Source organism: Athene noctua, chromosome Z (assembly GCF_965140245.1).
Source record: "Athene noctua chromosome Z, bAthNoc1.hap1.1, whole genome shotgun sequence".
In the NCBI taxonomy this organism is placed as follows: domain Eukaryota; kingdom Metazoa; phylum Chordata; class Aves; order Strigiformes; family Strigidae; genus Athene; species Athene noctua.
In genome coordinates, this window is record NC_134077.1 from 1,524,741 (window position 1) to 1,546,605 (window position 21,865).

Here is a 21,865-nt window from a genome sequence, read left to right on the forward strand (position 1 = left end):
AACCCACATGTGCCAGAAACACGGCAGCGCGCTGCCAAGGCAGGGCGCAGACCACCTTCAGCTCTTCCAGTCCTATTTTCTGGGATCCTCTGATCACCACACGAAAGCAGAGTCAGAAAAACTTTTATTTTGAGAAAATATTTTTCTTATCCTAAACCATGAGGATTTCTGAGATTTTTTTTTTTTTCACCCGAGCGAACTAATGGTTTAACCCACAAGCGTGAAAAATTCCAAAGTGCTTTTCAATGAGTTCAACTCCGTTACCTTTCCTGGCCGGCTGTGTCCCAAAGCTGGAGATGGACTTTGAAGGTTTTTCCTGGAGATCCATTTGTTCCTCTGCTGTTGTACACCTAATGAAAAGAGTCGAATCAGTACAGCTGAAACCCAGCACATGCATCCCAGAGTTTGTGCAAGCAATGAGTAAGGAGTAAAAGTTCAGTCCTTTAGCAAAAGCTCACTCTTACCTCGAAAAGCCACTTCAGAGGGTTGCTTATAATAATATTTAAAAGCCCAAGAGCCACATGAAACGTCTATGAAAGCTGCACTTTAAAGATAATTTGGTCGTATTTAGTGCTTCAAATTAGACACCAATTCTTTAATACTTGGCAGAGCACTGTGCTGAGCAAGCTGGCTCTGTTCTGTCTCATTGCTGTTCTTAGAAAATTTACAGCTGGCTGACAGGATTAACCACTATTCTAAAAAGCTATTCTTTATTCATTAACTTCTGTTGGCCATTAATGACTTCCTTACTAACTGCAGACTCATGGTGCTGAAAGAAATCACTCTGCCCTTTTGCTGGGGCTCAATCCTTTATTAAACAGCAACAGCGTGTAAATTAGCTGTGGCGGTAAAAGGTGGAGGGATAACGTGAGTAGGAGCTGGGTTTTGTTATCTGAGGTAGTTTAGCAGCCTGGCAGTGATTTTTAAAGCGGGCAAAGATTGCCCCTTGCATTTAGATCAAGAGAATATGGACTTTATGGACACGGCTGTCTCCAGAGGCTGCACTGACCTCACGCGGGGAAGCGGAACGCTTCCTCACTCGCCCTCCCCAGGCTGTAAAATAATGTTCAATTTGCCTGCACCACCAAGTTCACATCAATTGGAGGTTGGACTAGACGGCCCCTGGAGGTCCGTTCCAGCCTTGACTATTCTGGGATTCTGATTCAACTGTTGTCATTTCAACAGGTAGTTTCTGACTGCAGGTGCCAGATCTGAAAACTGGAAAAAAAAAATAATATCAAGAGCTCAACCGTGGCACGTGTGTGAATTCAAGTGGTTCTCTGGAGCATGTTTCTGAAATATTTAACAGGATAAACAAGGAATTTCACAGGGTCATTTTTTAATATGACCTTTACACAACAGAAAAACACCTATTTAACTTTATGGATCTCTTTCTTAGAAGATAATTTATTGGACTTTATTATCTATATTAGACTTTATTATCAATTTATTACCTTCAAGATATTTCCCAGCTGGTAATTTCACGTTAGATGTAGCTTCGCCTACCCCAAAATGTACAGTAATGGAAAATAACAGAAGGAATCTGTCATGCAACCTTTAACAGCAAAGTTCAACCCTCTGGAAGGAATCCAGCACCCATGTTCGAAACACATTAACAAGCATCTGACCAGCCAGGGAAAGAGCATTCCAGTAATTTGCATGTTCAGACATTTCCCTGCAATAAAACTGTGGTTTTAGTCTTTTACTCTTATTACATCACTGCAATCCTGCAGTGTGGAGAAGGAGCCAGGTGCCACTGCAACCTGAACCTGACCTGGCCTCCACTTCGCTGACCTGAACTTGCATAGTGCTGATTAAAGGGGATTTAAGACATAATCCAGATCTGTGGTTGTTTTATTCAGGGGACCCCTGAACCCCCCATCTCCCAGGCAGGGCCTGCACATCCCCGTCACCCTGGCAAAACTGAACTCAGCAGCCACAAATATGGTACCAGGGAAGATGAACGGGGGAATGCTGCCCATCTTCTCATCGGATTCTAGAGAACTAACAGGAGCTTAAAAGCAGATGAAATAAAACACAACAAGCAACTTGCTTTACGTTGCCAAGACTCGTGTTTTCATTCCACTGCTTCCAAACCGGGAACTGTTTTAACAATAAATATTGTAAATGACTTTTAGCTCTTACATGAACCTGACCAAGGGCTGCGAAGCACTTAGTTCTTTTGAAGGTGAATAGTGGAAAGTTTTATCAGCACTCGAGCTCTTGGGTACAAAGAAGAGCTCACCAGGTGCTCCTTTCTCCAGGCTGCAAAGCTTTCCACGAGCAGTGGGTCTTCTCCCAGCTTACTCATCTCTGCACTGACAACACTCCCAAGGACGTTTCGTGCATCAATCAAAATATTTCATTTAAGTTAAAAAGAAGCATGTTTAAAGAAGTCTTCATCTCTGAACTGGACAAATATTTCTATTTCTTTTTAATAAAGAAATGACTAAAGTAGTTGCCCAGGGTCTAGTGTCTTGTATTTATTATAGTTTCACTGATCAAGCAAGCTAGGATGGTTATTAGAAAGCTGAATCTGTCCCCTATATTTAGCCTTTATCAGTTATCAGGATCTATGAACAGATACATTAGTCACATTACAGAATCCCAGAACCATCTGGGTTGAAAAAGCCCCTGAAGCTCCTCCAGCCCAACCATGACCCCTAGCCTGACCATTCCCAACTCCCCCAGACCCCTCAGCGCTGGCTCAGCCCGACTCTTCAACCCCTCCAGGGATCCCGGGGACTCCCCCCTGCCCTGGGCAGCCCATTCCAACGCCCAACAGCCCCTTCTGCACAGAAATCCTTCCTCAGAGCCAGCCTGACCCTGCCCTGGGCAGCTTGAGGCCATTCCCTCGGGGCCTGGCGCTGGGGCCTTGGCTCCAGAGACTCATCCCCCCTCTCTGCCCCCTCCTGGCAGGGAGTTGCAGAGGGCCAGGAGGTCTCCCCTCAGCCTCCTCTGCTCCAGACTGAACCCCCCCAGTTCCCCCAGCCGCTCCCCAGCAGACCTGTGCTCCAGACCCTGCCCCAGCTCCGTTGCCCTTCTCTGGCCACGCTCGAGTCATTCAATGGCCTTTTTGGGGTGAGGGGCCCAACACTGAACCCCCTCAGCGAGGGGCGGCCTCCCCAGTGCCGAGCCCAGGGCTCAGATCCCTTCCCTGTCCCTGCTGGCCACGCCAGTGCTGACACAAGCCAGGATGCCATTGCCCTCCTTGGCCCCCTGGGCACACTCTGGCTCATTCTCACCCCCCCAGTCCCTCTCTGACCGGCAGCTCTCCAGCCACTCCTCCCCAGGCCTGTAGCCCTGCTGGGGGTTGTTGTGGCCCAAGGGCAGCACCCAGCATTAAATCAAAACAAAGTGACCGTGCTCTCATAGCCACAAAAAGCACCCGACAGACACTACAAAAGACTCTCCTCTTTAAAGTCCAGAAACAAAAGTATGGCAGGCTCACAGCCTTTGCGTTAAGCAGCGACGATGAGTCCTGATCACAGGCTCAGTGTGCTCGGCCTCCAACCTTGGAGCAGCTTCTCCTGCCTTCACTACTTTACTGAGTGACCTAAAAGGAAGCTGAAACTTTCCGGGCTTCTGTAAGCTTCCATCTCTTCTATTTAAATGATGAGTTGGGGGGCCAGAGTTATTTCTAGTCAATCACACCTCATTCGTTAGCGCTATGGAAACCTGCTCTTGGGAAGGTCCTTTTATACCAACGTGCAATAAACCACTTCACAATCCAACATCAGGATGAGGATAGTGGCATTTTCCCTCTTCATCCAGTTCCTAATTAAGACTTGACAAGGAAAAGCATCATCAACACATGCTATACCCCACAGTAAGAGAGGCAGGAGACGTTTACAGGAAATTTGTTCTCAGCAGAAATGAATAAAGAAAAAAAGAAGGTGGTATCACTCGTGTGAGACAACTTACCACTCGTTTTTCCCGAAAATCTATCCCTACTGTCGTGATGAATTTTGGATTAAATTTGTTATCGGTGTATCTGTACAGGAACGTTGTTTTTCCAACCCCAGAGTCTCCAAGGGCCAGGAGTTTGATCAAATAATCATAGTCTCCATCAGTCATAGTGCTAATTTTTAGGAACCTACGTAAAGAAGAGGGAGAGGAAAAAAAAAAAAAAAAAAGTGATTTAGCGATAACAAAACCCCCCTTTCTGCTTGTTTTCGCCTCATTTCTATTTTTGTTCATTGAAATGCTGCTGCCTGTTGAAAGCTGTCTATGTATTTTGAAAAACACGAAGGCAAAGCAGCAGTGAAACTCTTTAATTTCAGTTCAGGTGCCAGGAGTTAACACTTCCAATTTTCTAAATAAATAAAATTGAAGCTTAGAACGACAGGGTTTGGGACAAAAACCCATTATTTTTGCTTTGAGGATGTCAATAAGATGGATAATGAGCACAGGTATGAAACGCAGGGCTAAATCCTTCTGCTCAAAGCTATTTTACTAGGAGTTTGAAGAAAAAGGGTATTGCAGAAATAGGAGTGAAAAGGAAACTCTGACGTGGCAAGCAGGCCTTAAACTCTTAATCAGTATTACACGATGTTATCTATGTATTTCTATCCTGAAAAAAATATGTTCCCCCTAAGAGAACTAATTAAAAAAACAGAGTAAGCAATTATCCCAGGGCAGCTTTTAAGAAAAGGAGCGAGCTGAAATACAATTTCCTCTCTGATATAACCAGATGAACCCACAGCTGCCTTGCTCTGAGGAGCACACGACCAAACCCACCCCTTCATCAAAGGCTGCAGATCCTACCCGGAGAAAAGGAGGAAGAAAAGCAGATGGTGAGGTCCCCACGGCCACCCGAGAAGGACCCACGTCCCCGAGGCCACAGACAGAGCTCACGCGCCTCGACAGCTTTTTTTTTCTATACCTAGCAGCGAAGAAGAGCAGCAAAACCTTCCTCATTAAGCACTCGGAAAACAAATAGACGCGTCCAAAATTAGCACAAGTTGGCAGAAAAAGGAGAATATTTATCCTATTTACCCAGGGTGCCTCCCAGCCCAGGCAGGAGTGCCCGGAGCAAAGCATGTGCCACAGAAATTATTTCCGTGGGGTTTTCATGACCCCATGCAATACTTCCTGGCTTTCCCCAATCTGTTGACCTACCAGGTGTGAGAGGAAAAATCAGATATAAAGGCAGGATGGCTTTTCAGCTTTTTTTTTATACTTTGTTTTTTTTCCTGGTTGGCCAATGTGATCGAGTGCCTGTGTTTAGGCTCAGCTGGGCTCCCACCAGCAGCAAGCGTCACCCTTCCCGTGAAACAGAGGATGGCAACTGCCACCACGGCCAGAACCACAGCACCGAGAGCCAGCTTGAGCCCAGCACCTTCATAAAATGAACTGCCAGCCTGGCCAAGCCTTCACCCAGAGGAGAAGCAGCCTTTCCCCAACTGGATTGCTCCCCCAGCAGGTTTTTTTATTATTTCAAGGAGAGTGTTACAGAATTCCAGAATCATCTGGGTCGGAAAAGCCCTTGAAGCTCCTCCAGCCCAACCATGACCCTCCCCCTGACCGTTCCCAACTCCCCCAGATCCCTCAGCGCTGGCTCAGCCCGACTCTTCAACCCCTCCAGGGATCCCGGGGACTCCCCCCTGCCCTGGGCAGCCCATTCCAACGCCCAACAGCCCCTTCTGCACAGAAATCCTTCCTCAGAGCCAGCCTGACCCTGCCCTGGGCAGCTTGAGGCCATTCCCTCGGGGCCTGGCGCTGGGGCCTTGGCTCCAGAGACTCATCCCCCCTCTCTGCCCCCTCCTGGCAGGGAGTTGCAGAGGGCCAGGAGGTCTCCCCTCAGCCTCCTCTTCTCCAGACTGAACCCCCCCAGTTCCCCCAGCCGCTCCCCAGCAGACCTGTGCTCCAGACCCTGCCCCAGCTCCGTTGCCCTTCGTGTTGTATTACCCTAAAGCTCCCATAACTCTTTACTTCGTTAGTATTTGCTGTGAAGCTCTACAGAAGGGCCTTAGTAAAAGACCTACAAAATATTTATTCACATGCATGAAACACCCCCATGGTGAAAGAACTGGAATCACATGAAGCACCACCCAGTTTATATCCTGTCTTACCTTGTTCTCAGTGTCTTTTAAAGCTCTTTTTTTCCCCCAACATCTTGCTAATCCTCAGCAGGGATAAAGAGCCGTTCCATTCGGATCTCCACGCTGCCACTAATTACCGTGGTATCAGAGCAGGAGACCCTGGGCCATACCCCATTCATAAAATCTACTGCTTGTTGCAGTACAAGACCTTAATTTCCACCAGAATAAACTCTACCTTTCTGAGCATTTCAATTAGCAAGTTCTGACCTGCTTTGACTAAAATAGCAAACTAAGCCCGTTCTGATTATCCTGTATTTCGACAGCTTTAAGGATAAAAAAAAAGCTGGCTGCATACTGAGCAGTTCCATTGTACAAAATTTATACCTTTGATAGATACGGAGCCACCCAGAGAGGTGGGCCAAGCTTTTGAGAAATTCATCTTCCAATGAGAAAGGTTTAACGAATCTAGAGAAAAAAATACGCCCCTGATCTGACAGTGCTGCCCTGTGCTGCCTTTGGACTGGGCTGGGGAAGGCCAGAGCACCAACACGGCGACTTCACAGAAATTATATTTAAGGTTTTTCATCCTTTCCAGAATACCCCAAGTTTACCACAAGGCAAGAAATTACTCCCCAGAAGTTTGAGCATTATCAAAATCAAAGTATTTCTGATCAAGGCAATAACTCTAGGCATTTTGCTCAACAAATCAGAAAATGAAAGGTAACTCGGGAGATGATTCTCCCCCAAATGCCTGACTGGTAATACGAAGTATTAATTTGGGATTAGATGTTATTCCCAAATACCTGTGTTCCCTGGGAGGTGAAGTTCAGTCTCGCTACGTAAACGTGCAAAGCAGAATATCCAGAATTAACCAGACCTGTACGCGTTGAGCACAATATACACCAGCCTAGGATGATTAAAACCCTATTTTTGGAAATCTGTCACGAGAAGGCAGTCGGTGCTGCTATTCCCAGCACTGGCTGCTTTTCCAGAAATTCCTGCTGGTTCGTAGCAGAGGCGTTGCAGTGTCCCACCAGGGCAGGGAGGAAGCTGGGAAGCTGGTGTCTTTTGGCAAGGTTGTCCCAGCTTCGCTCTCCCCCTGCTCCGTACCGTGTAGGAAAGCACAGAAGCAATTTTATCCCTTTCAGATTTTAACCTGAAGCCACCAAATGGTTTTCCTCTCTTTGGCCAGCTATGTGATGGGAGACGGGAGGAGCAGGCTTCACAAAAAGCTGCGTGTGGGTTGAGTTTCACAGAGCAGACCCATGCACGGCCATCAGTGCTTGACCACTTCCAAAGCGCTGTAGGACACCAAACTATGTTCTTCCACAGGAAATCTGAGCGTTAAGATTTTAATTTCATTTAGAATGGGTTAAAATTACTACTGATTCCTAATAACTACTATTAGATAAACCTCTAAGGGTGCTTTTAAGTCTATAATTACCTGGATTTCAAAACTCCCAATGTTTCACGACAAATGCTAACTTGGAACAGTCGGTACAACTGAAGCAAAGTCACACACCACACCTGAACCAAAGCCACGTGCTTCAGTGGAGGGAGTTTGGGGTTCTTAGAAAAGCGAAGAGAATTTCTTCTAACAAAAATCTGAAAAACAATCCAGAATTTTCTACTGCCACCACTGCTCGACCACTTCCAAAGTGCTGTAGGACACTATGTTCTTCTTCCACAGGAAATCTGAGTGTTAAGATTTTAATTTCATTTAGTATGACTAAAATTACTACTGATTACTAATAACTACTATTAGATAAACCTCTAAGTGTGCTTTTAAAAGTCTATAATTAACTGAATTTCAAAACTCTGAATTTTGTGTTTCATGACAAATGCTAACTTAAAGAGTAGGTACAACTGAAGCAAAGTCACACACCACATCTGAAACAAAGCCAGGTGCTCCAGTGGAGGAGGTTTGGGGTTCTTAGAAAAGAGACTTGACTTCAAGAGAATTTCTTCTAGCAAAAATCTGAAAAACACTCCAGAATTTTCTACTAAGAGTTTATCAACAAAGCATTTATTCAATTCTCATTTAAATGGTTCAATAGGTCGAGCTACTGAAAAGAAGCACCCCCAGGCTGTAACGCACAGGCCTTCCCTTGCTAAAACAAAGCAACTCAATTCCCGAGTTCCACGATGACGTTCAAAAACCACCCTGGGCCTGGAACCTTCACGCTCAAAGTCCTCCCCTTCCTGAGAGGATCTAAAGGGACCTGAAGCCATAACCCCATCCGCGGCGACTCTTTTTTGTCAGAGCAGCCTGAAGCAGCACGGCCTCCCCCCGCCACCCCGCAGGGCTCAGTCAACCCAGCCAGACCAAACCCAACTTTTCACTCAACTCACACAATCTCACCCTCTAATTCAGGAGCCTCCGCTGTCTCACTAATACCGTGGAACCAGTGAAGCTTTACAAAAACCCAGACGGGGCTCCCGACCGTCCCACCCAACCCTCTCTGCCAACATGGCCAACAGCCAGAGGATGATAAATGTGACGTTTCTTCCAGGCTGTGCATCTAGACTGAGCCTGATTTAAAAAACACTCTTCTGCTTTCTTGGCAGACAAGATTCTCATCTAGACCAGAAGCAGCATCTTGTTTCTTGATGGATTATTTCGTTCCCCCCCCCCCCCCCCCCCCCCCCCATTTAATGTTCTCTAACTGCAGCGTGAAAGATCATTTAAAATCTGGCACTTGTCAGCAGACACTCCAGAGAACATTCTCTCAATAGAGAGATATGGCTTCAGAGAAACCAACCAAACCTTTCATTTATAGCCTACGGGGAGAGGAAAATCTACTCCTCAGGCATCGTGCCTTTGCCCTCACCTCTCCACCTGAAGGAGCAGCCTCAGCACCAGCCAGCAGCTCGTTCTGAAGCGCCGCTGAACTCTGCTCCAGAAGATCCACCCCAGCACATGGAAAAGGACACAGAGGAGAAAAGTTGTAAGTTTGGTTTTCTTTTTCCATTCATAGCGTCTTCCTTAAAAACTGGGAGAAAGGCAGTTCATGGAAATCTAAATTGCATGTGAAAAAAAAAAACCAAACCAAACGACTTTTGACTGGGAACGAACTCCGCAGGAAAATGGTTTCAGTTCAGAAACTCTTTTTCGTCTCAAGATGTTCATACATGTGGTAAAACCAAATTATAAGCTGAATTTCTGATGAACCTAACCTCAAACCACGGCCTGTTAGTCACGCTTTTCATCTCTCAGAACTGGAAAAGTTTGTAAAACTCTAAAACATCTGAATTTCTAACTCTGCAGATTTTTGAATTTTAAAAGCCTTTCCCAATCAAAGAGCCTATCTGCTAGATCTTCTGGTAACACATTTGCTCGTTAATGGAGAGCTGTTGAAAGGAGTTCAGCCATTACATAACCAGCTAATGGGAATATCATCAAGGAAAAGTTAAGCGTGCAACGAGAGTTTCAGAAAATAAGATGATTTCCCTTGACACACGCCAAGTTAAAAGTCCATCACACAAAAATCACGTCTAAAATAGCGTTAGCTCTAGAAAAGGCAGGATATAAAATCCCAGAGCACATATTGTACCAGCAGCTGGTCAGCAAGAGATTCGTTCCCTCTGCAGCAAAATAAATCAGCATCACTACTATTCATCCAAGCTTTTTTTTTTTTTTTTTTAAGAAATGTAAAAACACCAAGAAAAAAAAAATCACTGCTGCACTGAGGGCCAACTCAGGGATGGTGGTACCCCAGGCACAGCACACGTACACCAGAACTGTCACTGACTGAAAGCAGTTCCAAGAGTGCAGCAAAATAGCCCCAAAAAGCTACCAACTGACCCCATTTGGCTTTTTCTGGTGCGTCCCATGAGCCATCGCACCCAGGTCATGGCACAATGGGCCTAAGGGCAGGCAAAGCTACTGGCCCGCGTGAAGCTGACCCTGTGGCCTAATCCTTTCGCTCCGGAGATCCTGCTCCTGGATCCTTTCAGGGTCAGCAGTTGGATGGAGGCGACAACCTTGGTGCTTCCCACCAAGAGGGATGAGCCCAACGCCAACCTGTGGTTTAAAAATCCCTTGGCAAAGGCCCGAGAGGCAGGTGGGCATCGACCCAGTTTAGCCACCACGAAGAGCCGTTCTCATCCCCCAGCACCCCACAGACATACCGTTAAGTTTCTGATAAATAAAGAGCTGCACAGAGACTCCCAACCGAGAAAAGAGACGAGAGTTAGGCAAGGCTGATCCGTGGGGGGACAGGATGCCTGCTAGGTTTCCTGTTCGAGTCACTTCTAGGAGAGAAAAACCACTGACAGCAGCAGGTTCCTGTTGGAAATCAGAGTCGCTACGTAAAGAGTTTTGAAATGAGTTATTTCTGAAATGAATTATTTCTAGCTCCGTCCACCCTCCTAAAAAAATCGTACAGGCTGTAGCAGAAAGACATCCCAAGACTGACCTGGACGTGGCTGGTCTTTGAAGCTTTTAGCTCTTTTGAACAGAAACGCAAAGCTCTGCAGCACGAACAGAAAGCCTCCCCCGGTCTTCTGCAGGAACACCAAAAATCTCCCTTTCTTTCATCCTCGAGATTCTGACTGGTATTAACTCTATCCCAGCCACAACCAGCACAGCAAAGAACTCCAGTCCCCTGTCTCCCTCAAAACCTCACAACCTGTTGCTCAATTGCTGTGGGAGAGCGTCTCTTGGCAAGGAGCATCCAACAGAGAACCCCACACCGACCAGATTATAAACATCAAACTCATGAACAGAGCCTCGTTAAGACACCTCTTCCCTAGCAGAGAGAGCATACAGGAACGTCTGCGACGCAAAGTGGAACAGAGAATGAAATTTAAGGGTGCATTATCAGAAAGCAGCCTCGCAAGTCCTTCCCGAGTGGGAGAAAGACATGTAGGAAAGACCAGATAAAATTCTGTCCAGTCATCCCAGCATCATGCTGTAATTTGTCCACAATCACCTGCCAAAAAAGCAGAAGCCTCACAGCTGCCAAGCGGCCCACAACGAGCCAAACATTTTTTTCCCTCTCAAAATAAAAAATAAATAAGAAAAAAAAAAATAAAATCAAACAACTCACTGGAGCTATGCTGAGATGAAATTAAAGCCGGCTTCTCTGCTCCAAATCAGGCGCGCACAATAATTTCCACATAGGAGCTGCGAGCAACAATACATAACAAATGTGGCATCGGTGTGAAAGAAATGATCCTTCCTCATTTTCTTCCTCTACAGTGGAAACCCCCGGAGGACCAGACGGCTGCTTGCTGGCATGGATGCCTCGCAGCGTTGGAGCGCAGACAGTTTCAGGCTTCAGTATGTAAAAGACTCTTGGCAAGCCACAGTCATGTACTCCTCGCTTTTAGTAAGGCAGGATACCCTTTTTAATAAAGAAATATTTAAAGAATGTACTGCGTTTTAGAAGTTCTTTGGGTATATGGATTTGCAGCCTTCACCCAGTTGAGCACAGGCTCAGCGTAACTCAACAACTGAACGTAACTCCATGGGTAAGATGGTGAGTTTGTCACCGTGCCCCTCGCACGTGCCCCCAAAGGAGCCCTCAAGAATTCCCTTTGACTCAGGAGAAGCCCGCAGCGAGGCTTCCCACAAGCAACCCCAGCAAAATCTCCAAACGCTGCTTTTTAAATAGACGTTTCCTAAGCTCGAACCCCTTCCCATCGCCGCACGGCCCGCAGGCGTTATTTGGAATAAACCAAGCAGCACGCTCTCACCCCCTCCACGTCCACTCGTGGTTTTCACCCCCATACCCACAGCTTTTGGGGTCCTTTTCTCACACAGCACACTCCACCACCCCCAAGTCGTACCTAAAGAGGGAAGAGCAGCGCCAAAGCCCTTCCCTTCCAGGCACCACTGCCCAAAAACTCTCTGACTACACGCACAGGCAGCAAATACATATTTACATTTGTGTGGGCAAGGGAGAAGAGTGACTAATTCAGCCATTTTCAGTATTAATCAATATGAAAAAACAGACGCAATAAAAAGAAAAAAAAAAAAAGGAGCATGCCCAACCACCACCGGAGGCTGTTATCACAATATTTCCGTGGTGTTTTTTTCTTCTACACCGAACACACGGTGCGAGGTGAGTTACAACACAAGCAACCAAACATATTTTCCTCTATTTCACCGCTTCAAAAACCTACTTGGTAAGCACAGGAATTAGTTCTGGGTTGACCATGCCACGGTAGGCCTGTATTTAACCTGTAATCCAGTCTATCACACTTGACTGACTACACAAATATAACGGTGTTACGGAGCAGAAAATAATGATCGTTTACAAAATACCCACAAAGCCCGAAATGGATTTTGCAAAAGGCAGCACAATCCTGCCAGGGTAAAATAACCCAGATGGCAAATATTCTAACCTCACAAGAGCGGGGTCGCTTCCCAACACGCCGCAGATTCCGGGAGAGACGCTGAGCAGCTCCCTGCTGACCTGCTGTTCAAACCCTCCGTGTCTCTGCTGCTCTCCAGAGAGCAAGCGAAGCCTACCCTTCATCATGTTATTTATCTGTCTGTGTGTCAGGGGGAAAAAAAAAAAACAACAACCAAACTCGATGAAAATTTATGAGCTAATATAGTTATCGGAAAGACACGAAGCGGGCTAGACTTCCCTTTTAACTGCAGAAGCATGGTATCATTATCCATACTTCATCTCTCCCTGACCTTATCAAATTCATGTTTGGAATCCAAAACTCATCATAAATCTTTTGTAAAACTCCTTTGACAAAGCCCAGCCTTTGCCACCAAGCACGTGACTGTGACACTGTTTTTTTCTGCTGATCTCTATTTAAATTTAGGAACCCTGATACGCCGATGAAGACTCCAAACTGGATGATTACATCTAAAAGCCCTGAACGTTTGCCAGCTACTCGTGTTTTTTATAACACCACCCTTCCTCCTGCATACATGAATCAGTATGTGCCACGAACAGTTATCAACAGAGTAAAGAGCAAGAGGGTGGAGGGAGGAAAGTCAACTCCACAGCTTAGAAAGCCTGTCCCGATAGTTGGGGCCGTCCTCAACAGCGTTGCTCCACTAACCAGTTACGCCGGCTTACAGTTAAGCCAGCCCAAAGGTTGCTCAGCTTTTGTTACCGTAGATCCTTTCTAATCTCCTGCCAAAAATATTCTGGGAAGCAGCAGGAGAACACAGGGCCGATCACTGTGAGCCAGGGGCCATCGTTAGCCTTCTAATTGATCCTCGAATGAAGCCAAAGCTGTCTTCTGGAGCATCTTCACAGCAAAGTCTCTAATGGAAAGTCTGAATCAAGATTAAGACTGGGAGAACTTCTACTTTGTGCTGCCTACAGATAATGGGCTGAATGGATGCTAAAGGGGGGAAAAAAAAAAAAAAGTACACAGCTTTAGTGAAAACCAAAGCTGCTGTTATAGCAATTTAGCTGTTGGCTGGCTGCACCCTGGACAGATCCATATTTCTACACATTGCTGCTTTTCCCAAAACTCTTTGGGCTAGGTTTTCAGTTCCTTTCATAGCAAACCTCCCTTAGGCTTGCAGACTCACCTGGCTGTATCGCAGGCCTGCGCAGGGGCTCACCTAGAAACACGGAGGCTTTTTTTTTTGGTGGCTGAAGTGCAGCTTTACAGGGTTCTCTCAAACCTGAAAGGGCCAGAGGCTGGCCCTGCTGCCTGCACACTCAGCTCACGCCTCACTCCAGGGAACACTGGGCAGGCAAATACATCCGATCACACTTCCTAAAGGCCCTTCTGCAATCCTCAGAGCAGCTTCCCTTTTGCTGTCAGACAGGTAAAGATTTTTGGCATGAAAATTAATGTCTTTTGTTCCCTATTGCATAGGACAGGAAAAGCTCCAACCCTTGGAGTGTCCCCTTAAATAATCTCTGCAATAATTAGCCACAACAGCAGATACACCTCCCTCCATACAGCCAGATTTTTCCACTCCCTGTATCACCCCGTTTAAATAAAAACATACAGCAGGGATCAAAACGGTTTGGCTTGTCAAATCATCTGATCCCATTTACCGTGGCTCTTTAAGGACTGCCAATTGTAAGGAAGGTTCCTCCAGATAAAAAGTCATTAGTTCTAACAAGCTAAAGACGTTTCAATCACTGCTTTTGAAACAGCAAATCATTTCTTCTTTGCAAGCTGATTATTCTGTGAAAGGTTTGAGGAATTAAAGTCTATTGCACTGCTCCGGCAGGAATTGGGTTATCCCTGAAGTTTTAACCCCCTTAAAGCTTCAGAGAGAACAGTTATTTTTCTCCTCCAGCTGAGGCTGTACTGGAGAGGAGAAAGGTCTTCTCTTGCCTGTCTTCTCGACTCCCTGTGAAGCTCCTCCCGGGCTATCGCTCACACCTGCGAGCTTCCCCAGGTGTGCTCCTCCTCGCCCTGCACCAGTGGCCTTCTGCTCGCAGGGGGCCAGGGCAGGCAGAGACCAGAAACGGCCCTTCCCCAGCTGCTTCTCCTCTGCCTCACAAGAAACAGCCGTGCTCGCCCCACCCTGGTTAAAGCCAGCCCTGCCTGAGCCATGCCTACGGCTCTGGGAGCAGACACGAGGGCTTAGGGGCAGACAAACACGGGAAAGGTTTTGAGGGCAAGAACGAGGAGTGAGTTAGGAGCTGCCACAAGCAAGATTAGCAACGAGTTTTATCCCCCTAATCGACAGGAATTAGCCAGTTCTTCAAGATTCAACAGGAAACGTATATCTTAAAGCTCCTTTCCTGACAGGAAATTTCAAGATTACATGGTTCACTCTCTATCGGTCACCCCAGAGAATTAGCCACTGCTTGATAAACCTCAGGTTTAGATCATTCCACACTGTCCAGCCGTTTCACAGCTGTAGCTCACCAGGACAGAGCACAGGGAGTATCACAGCAGCTGCTGGACACAGGTACCCCCACCCAGGCCATGGGAGTGGCAAAGGACCCACTCCCAGGCTCAAACTTTGTCCTAATTCCACCCAAATCAACCCCACACCTGCCGCTTCACGCTACTACTGCCCGCATTGCTTCCCAGTGCCGCATTTCAGCAGACAAAATGCAAACCGCAGACTTTGTGCTGAATTACTCTTGGCGATTTTGTGTCTTAATGAAGGAGCAAACCCAAGGCTTTCGTGGGAACCAGCGCGACGTGAGCTTACAGCAGCAGTTCTGAGACCAAAAACCTGCCAACAGGAAAATCAGCTTGGAAAATTGAGGCTGCAACGCACACAAAGAGTGAGAAAAGCCCGGCTTCTCCCAGACTAAAATAAAATAAAAGCTCTTGCAAATGCAAATTCAGATTTTTAGCAGGCAGGGCTCACAGATATACAGGTAAGCAGCGTACAACTGTATTTTGTGACGTGCTCTCAAGAGCTGGGTATTTTTTGAGACGCTATGATGCCAGCTTTAAACAGTGACAGCATGTATTTCAGTAATGACCAGGTTGTCATATGTCAGCCTTAGCAGTTTCTAGGCACTCTCTAAGGGAGCATGTTGCTACTCCCCAGTTCGCACATTTTAGCAGGCTGCAATATATTGCTGTTTCTTTGAAGGCAAAAAATAAGCACCACACCACGAGAGCTGTCGCTTTTCTCTGCAGCTGTTCAAACTTCCCTAGCACCATGTTTTAACAGAGCTTTCCAACAACGCTGTGTGCAAAACTGCCAACAGTGCCTTCTTGCGCATTTACTTGTAACACCCCATCTTGAGAACTTCACACGCAGCCAAAACCCACCAGATTTGTTGAGAAGAGTTTTGCAGCATGGGAAAACTGTTTCTCCTTTGAGTCAAAGTCTGATTAAAGAACTGAAAGAGGAATCACACTCTCTCTCGCTGGTGTGAATTAGCATAACTCCAAGACTCAGGCCTTTTTTCCCCCCATATGCCTGCAAGTATGCAATTCATTTTACCTTTGGCAATTTTTTTTTTTTTTTTTTTTCCCGCCTACAACCCACGGCGCAAAGCTACTTTAGAAGAACTTTTATACTAAAGTTCAGAAGAGGCAAACTCTTTCTCTTACTGCCCTGTGTACCTGCCTTTCTCCTCCTGCCACAGCCGCTCGCAAAGTCGCTTCAGTTAAACTCTGCAGAAGTTGGGCTTGGCTACGAACTTAAGGACCAAATCTGTTTCTGTGGCCCCTGCAAAGTGTATAAAACTTTATATAAAACTATATAAAATGAAAGAAGCCTCTCTGCAATTATATGACTGAGTAGGTATAAAAGAGGATTAACCCTACATTGGTGGAACAATAAAAATGCCAGTTCGTGGTATTTTGGAAGCAGCTGGGTGTTATTTTGTTTGTTTTTGTTTTTTTTTTTTTCTTTTTAATGAAAAAGTGCCTTCTGCTTCCATCTCCGCTGATCTTTTTCCATCCCATATTCTCATCTCAATTCCTCCCCCCAAATTAACGAGCGACAGCAGCCACCCCTCCATAAAAAAAAAAAAAAAAAAAAGTGTCTGCTCACGGAAAAACTATTTCGGGGTAACTATATTTGGCCATTCCGGGATAAAACCGCCTTTGTTATCAATTCAGGGTTTGTTTTTTTTGTTTTTTTTTTTTTAGAACGCATCATTCACTAGTGTGCCCCTTCACTTTCCTACCAGCCGCGTCTTTGACATTCACAAAACCTACCGGCTCCAGACGCAGGATGTACCAGGCACCCTCTGCACTCCCCCTTTCCTTGTCGTGAGGGGAGCACTGTCGCGATAGTGGCTGCATGTCGGGGTTGAGATTCCCGCCTGCCGCCCCGCTCCAGCCCGCGGCCCGGGGCGGCTTCAGCCGCCCCGGGCCGCGGGCTGGAGCGGAGCGGCCGGCCAGGCTCCGTGCTCCCCTTCCCCAGGCGATTTTAACCCCCAAACCCACCTCCTCACCCCCCAATCTCCATTTTACCCCCTTCCTCTTCTTCCACCCCCTAAAAATCCCGGGGCCGCCCCGCCGCGGGCCTGGCCCAGCGCCCGGCCTCCGCGGGCCGCGTTGGCGGGAAGCGAGGCCGGGGCAAGGTGGCCGCTTGTTCCCGCCCTTCCCTTCACCCGCCGGCGGCAGAGACCTGTTCTCCGGGGAGGCGCCGAGCTTCTTCCCTCCTTATCGGCGGCGAAAGGGAAGGACGAGAGAGGCGCGGGAGCACCTCCCTCTGCGGGAGCCCGGCGCTTGGGCTTGAGGTTGAGGCGGAGGCGTCGCTTACCGGCCCCCGGGGCCGAGGTAGGAGGCTGGCGGCGGCGGGGCGGGGACGGGAGGGTGGAACACGAACACACACACACGAACACAACCCGGTTTTCCTGAGGGGAAGCACCCCCCCGGCGCGCCCTGTTGGGGGGGGGGGGGGATTTTCCTGAGACGTTAAAACCTGTGGGGAGCCGGGTGGGAGGGCGAGGGGCCCTCAGAGAAAAAGGGGTTTCACAGTAAAACACACCCCCCGACCCCCGTCACTGATTTTTTTCCCCTCAGGACAGGGACCACCCCCCCACCTCTCGTTTTCCTTCAGGCTTGGGGAACCCCCACATTAGACCCCCCCATCCCTCATTTTCCCTCAGGTGAGGGACCCCCCACCCCTGATTTTCCCTCAGGCCAGTGATCCCCCACACGAGTCCACCTCCATCCTTGATTTTCCCTCAGCTGAGGGACCCCCCACCCCTCATTTTCCCGCAGGCTGTGGGACCCCCACCCCTGATTTTCCCTCAGGCCAGGGACCCCCCCACACGAGTCCACCTCCATCCTTGATTTTTCCCTCAGCTGAGGGACCCCCCACCCTCATTTTCCCTCAGGCCAGGGGCCCCCCACCCCTCATTTTCCTTCAGGCTTGGGGAACCCCCACACTAGACCCCCCCATCCCTCATTTTCCCTCAGGTGAGGGACCCCTCACCCCTGATTTTCCTTCAGCTGAGGGACCCCCCACCCCTCATTTTCCCTCAGGCTGGGGAACCCCCACACTAGACCCCTCTTCCCTGATTTTCCCTCAGGCCAGGGACCCCCCCCCCACGAGTCCCCCTCCATCCTTGATTTTCCCTTAGCTGAGGGACACCCCCCCTCATTTTCCTTCAGGCCATGGACACACACACCCGCCCCCGGACCCCCCCCCCCCCCCCCCCCCCGATCCCTAATTTTCCCTCAGGCCAGAGACCTCCCACCCCTCATTTTCCTTCAGGCCAGGGAACCCCCACACTAGGCCCCCATCCCTGATTTTCCCTCCCTCTCCAGTGCCAGGTTTCCAGCTTTCCCCCCCCCTGAGGGAACCAGGGGCCTGAGCAGCATCTTTGTTCTGAGGGAGAGTCCCTGCCCCAAGCGGGACTCAGCCATCAGCTTCCCTCAGCCTGCGAGCAGCGCCAACCCTGCTGGAAGAGGAGGAGGAGGATGAAGGCCAGTCCCAACTCGTGCCCTGCCATGCGGTAAACAGGCGTTCAAGTTTTACCAGGGGAGCGGCCCTGATCCAGAGCAAAGAGCAGCTGTAACTTGTTAGTGCTCACCCCCCCTCAATCCTTAGGGGAAGGCGTTCAAGGGCTGCTTTCCACAGCCTTGCTACCTCAGGTTAACTCAAATTTTCCCTTTAATCCACCTCCTAGTTCATAGACTCACAGACTGGTTTGGGTTGGCAGGGATCTCAAAGCCCCTCCAGTGCCACCCCCTGCCCCGGGCAGGGCCACCTTCCACCAGCCCAGGTTGCCCAAAGCCCCGTCCAGCCTGGCCTTGAACCCTGCCAGGGAGGGGGCAGCCACAGCTTCTCTGGGCAGCCTGTGCCAGGGCCTCACCCTCTCACAGGGAACAATTTTTACCTTACATCTAACCTAAATTTCCCCTCTGCCAGTTTAAAGCCGTTCCCCCTTGTCCTATCCCCCCCCTTTCCCGCAGCCCCTTTCAGCCCTGGGGGGCCGCTCTAAGGTCTCCCCACAGCCTTCTCTCCTCCAGCTGAACCCCCCAACTCTCCCAGCCTGTCCTCACAGGGGGGCTCCAGCCCCCCCAGCATCTCCGTGGCCTCCTCTGGCCCCGCTCCAGCAGGTCCGTGTCCTTCTGCTGTTGGTGCCCCAGAGCTGGACCCAGCCCTGCAGGGGGGTCTCCCAGAGCGGAGCAGAGGGGAGAATCCCCCCCTGGCCCTGCTGCCCACCCTGCTCTGGGTGCAGCCCAGCACACGGGGCCTTTCTGGGCTGCGAGCCCACATTGTTGGCTCACAGTTTTCCATCCACTAACACCCTCAAGTCCTTCTCCTCGGGGCTGCTCTAAAAAACTCAAAATTTAGTTCCCAAAACTCAATCCAAGACACTTGGCCAGCTGGGTTGTGTGTCAAACCCTGTCACCATTCCAGCGTCCCAACGCTGCGAGGATCGAGCGGTGCAGCTACAAGAGTTCATCCAGTGCTAATCCGGTCACTGCTAACACAATTATTCTGTGCTACTGAAAAAAAAATTAAAAATCCAGTATTTTGTAGCTAAATAAACCCCCGGTATTTTGTAACTAAAAAAAACCCCCAACCGTATTTTTTAGCTAAAAAAAAACCCCAACAATATTTTGTAGCTAAAACGCAGCTTTCTGAAGTGCTTCCACATGCAAATCCTAGGATTGGGCTACCTTCAGTGAGCTCATACAGCCCAGCAGCGCAGTTATAATCATTTCTGCTACAGGCTTGTCGTTACATGAGGGGAACTCTTTACCCTAACTTGAAAGAATTTGCTGTCTGCATTGCAGAGCGCCTGAGAAGCCTCACAGGTTATTGATGTTAACGTGAAAAACAAGAACAGCATTTGCACTACGCCGCTGATAACCGGCACATAGTACGAGCATAGTTTGGCCCCGAAATATCTGCTTTATAGATAAGAACGCAGCAGGCAGGCGAGGGAGAGAGCTGAGTGAGAACAGCACAGAAAAATAAGGGCTGGCGTTACCCTGCGTGCTCATTCTGGCAAGGTTATAGCGCATTGCAAAGCCCTCGGGTGGCAGAGCTGCCTGTTCAGAGGGAGTGCTAATAATTTCACTCGAATCCTTGGGCTTGTCGTCGTTTGGGCAGAACGTACTGTGAAGTTATAATTTCTCTGTTAGGTGTCGTTTTGGCGCGCGTGAGGTCATTGGCGAGATGTGACGGGGAGTGCTGAGGTGTCACACCGCTGAACACGTCGTCGGGTGAGGGAGGTTGAGCTTCACACCCTACGTGAACACACAGGAACCCTCTGCTGTTATCTGTTGCGGTTTGATTTCTGTCTGTCCCAATACTGGGAGAGCTGTGGGGGACTTGCCATGATCCCGGGAGGATGATCCAGCAGCACCCAGTCCCACTTGCTAGCACTTCGAGGTCTGTTTAAATGATTTCTGCCCTTCCCTGGGGCCATGTTTCAAAACTCGCTCTGTGAGAAAAAAGAGTTTTTCCAAACCATTTTGTTCTTCGGGCTGCACAGCGGACGAATAAACCTTCTTACCAACGGCTCACACATCCTTTTTTGAAAAATCCTTCCCTTGCAGCTCAGCTGGGAACAGCAATCACTCAGCTGAAGATCCGTCAGCCCCGTTGCCAGCGTTACCTCCCTGCAACATTCATAAACGGGTTATCGCTGCTCTGTTTGCCCCTCTCCCCGCTACTAAATGCCCAGTGCTCGTAGACGAGAGGAGATCAAAACTGTTGGCAAACATTTCTTGGAGGCCTCACAGCTCAGAACTTTGCACCCACACAGTAGCCGACAAATTGGCTTGCAATCAGCAGCGATTCAGTTTGGCCACACAGGCAATTAGTAACTCTGCTGGTTGCCAGCTCTTTTTATATAACTGGAAATGTTTTGCTATGATGGACGGTTTCAGGCAGAAGCATTTCTCTAAAGCTCTTGCAGTTTCTAGATAAGTTTCCTCTTTATCTCCTCTAGGCTGCTAGATGTTAAATAAAACTATGGGAGTTGTGTTTCTTTTGGGTCCCATAAATTCAAGGCAAATGTTTTACTTAGTAGGCCAGTTTCCTGCTTATTCCTCTAACAATTAAAATTCGGCGTTATTCACAAGAACGCAGGAAACGTGCGTGGATCCTGTTCTTGCCAGATAGAAAAATCTCCTGTGAAACAGCGGTGACTGAACAAGTACTTCACGGAGTTATTAGAGAAAATCATACAACATTAATAACGAAAGGGTGGTATTTCCTGATACGCTTTTTTTTTTAAAAAAAAAAAAAAAAAGGGCTGGATCTCCTTTGGAAGTACTAGCAGGATGTGGTATTTACATTCCCTGTGACGAGCATATTTGCATTAGCTGTGATATTGCACCACAATGAAAGCAAATATGTTATCTCACCTGCTCTCCCTGTGCCCGCAGCCGGGAACAAATCCCAGCTGGCAGCAGCTGCCCAGCTAGGCATAGCTTTACTCTTCTCCAGCAATAAGGAAGAAGTTGCAACCAACTCTCTCTCTTCCCCTGTTTTTCCTTTAATTATCCCAGATAATGATTTCTTATTCAAATTTTTCTTGAAGGTCTGCTCTACTTGGAGGGGGGGAAAAAAAAAATTTAAAAAAATCATTTTAACTCAGTTCAGCAAAACCGGTGTATGCCTTTAAGCAAGCTGTCTTAAACCGGTTCTTGTGGCTCAGTTGTGGTTTTTCCACAAAGCATTAACAGCGTCATTCTTCATCTCACTAATGCAAGCTAAATTAATGTATATTCAACCTCATTAAACGGCTGTGAAGTTCTCACGCAAGTGCGCTCCGTCTGCTTTTAGTCTTGCTTAACTCGGCGTGGGGCTCTAAGGGCCGGGGCACGCTGTTTTTTTAAGCTGGCCTAACAAGTCTCACGCATCAGGTAGGATTTTTGTCGCTGGGGTGTGTGACGTGCCAAGTGTGCAAGGGGCCTTAACACACCTAAGACCAAATTGCTGTCAGGAGCAATTAGTGATATTTAATGAAAGCAATCAATCAGAC

General features: G+C 48.2%; 1 protein-coding gene and 1 long non-coding RNA gene across 29 annotated transcripts in view; one reads left to right on the forward strand and one right to left on the reverse strand.

Annotated features, from left to right (window-relative positions):
- Window positions 1-21,865, reverse strand: part of RAB27B (RAB27B, member RAS oncogene family) — a 64,765-nt gene that overhangs the window by 25,981 nt on the left and 16,919 nt on the right. For 23 of the 28 annotated variants that reach the window (XM_074931701.1, XM_074931718.1, XM_074931719.1 and 20 more), the window contains exons 1-3: window positions 17,038-17,173; window positions 3,925-4,096; window positions 265-350 (exon numbers count right to left, since the gene is read on the reverse strand). In XM_074931701.1, the coding sequence (XP_074787802.1) occupies window positions 265-350; window positions 3,925-4,077 (239 nt within the window). In that variant the 5' untranslated portion in view covers window positions 4,078-4,096; window positions 17,038-17,173. Of the gene's footprint in view, window positions 1-264; window positions 351-3,924; window positions 4,097-6,847; window positions 6,920-8,875; window positions 8,939-10,462; window positions 10,631-16,622; window positions 16,735-17,037; window positions 17,174-21,865 lie in introns of those variants that run through there. The other 5 variants (XM_074931693.1, XM_074931694.1, XM_074931695.1 and 2 more) reach the window with 5 other exon arrangements.
- Window positions 17,055-21,113, forward strand: LOC141973301 (uncharacterized). The gene is made up of 3 exons (XR_012635501.1): window positions 17,055-17,189; window positions 18,186-18,373; window positions 20,016-21,113. It is a non-coding gene; the product is annotated as an uncharacterized LOC141973301 (long non-coding RNA).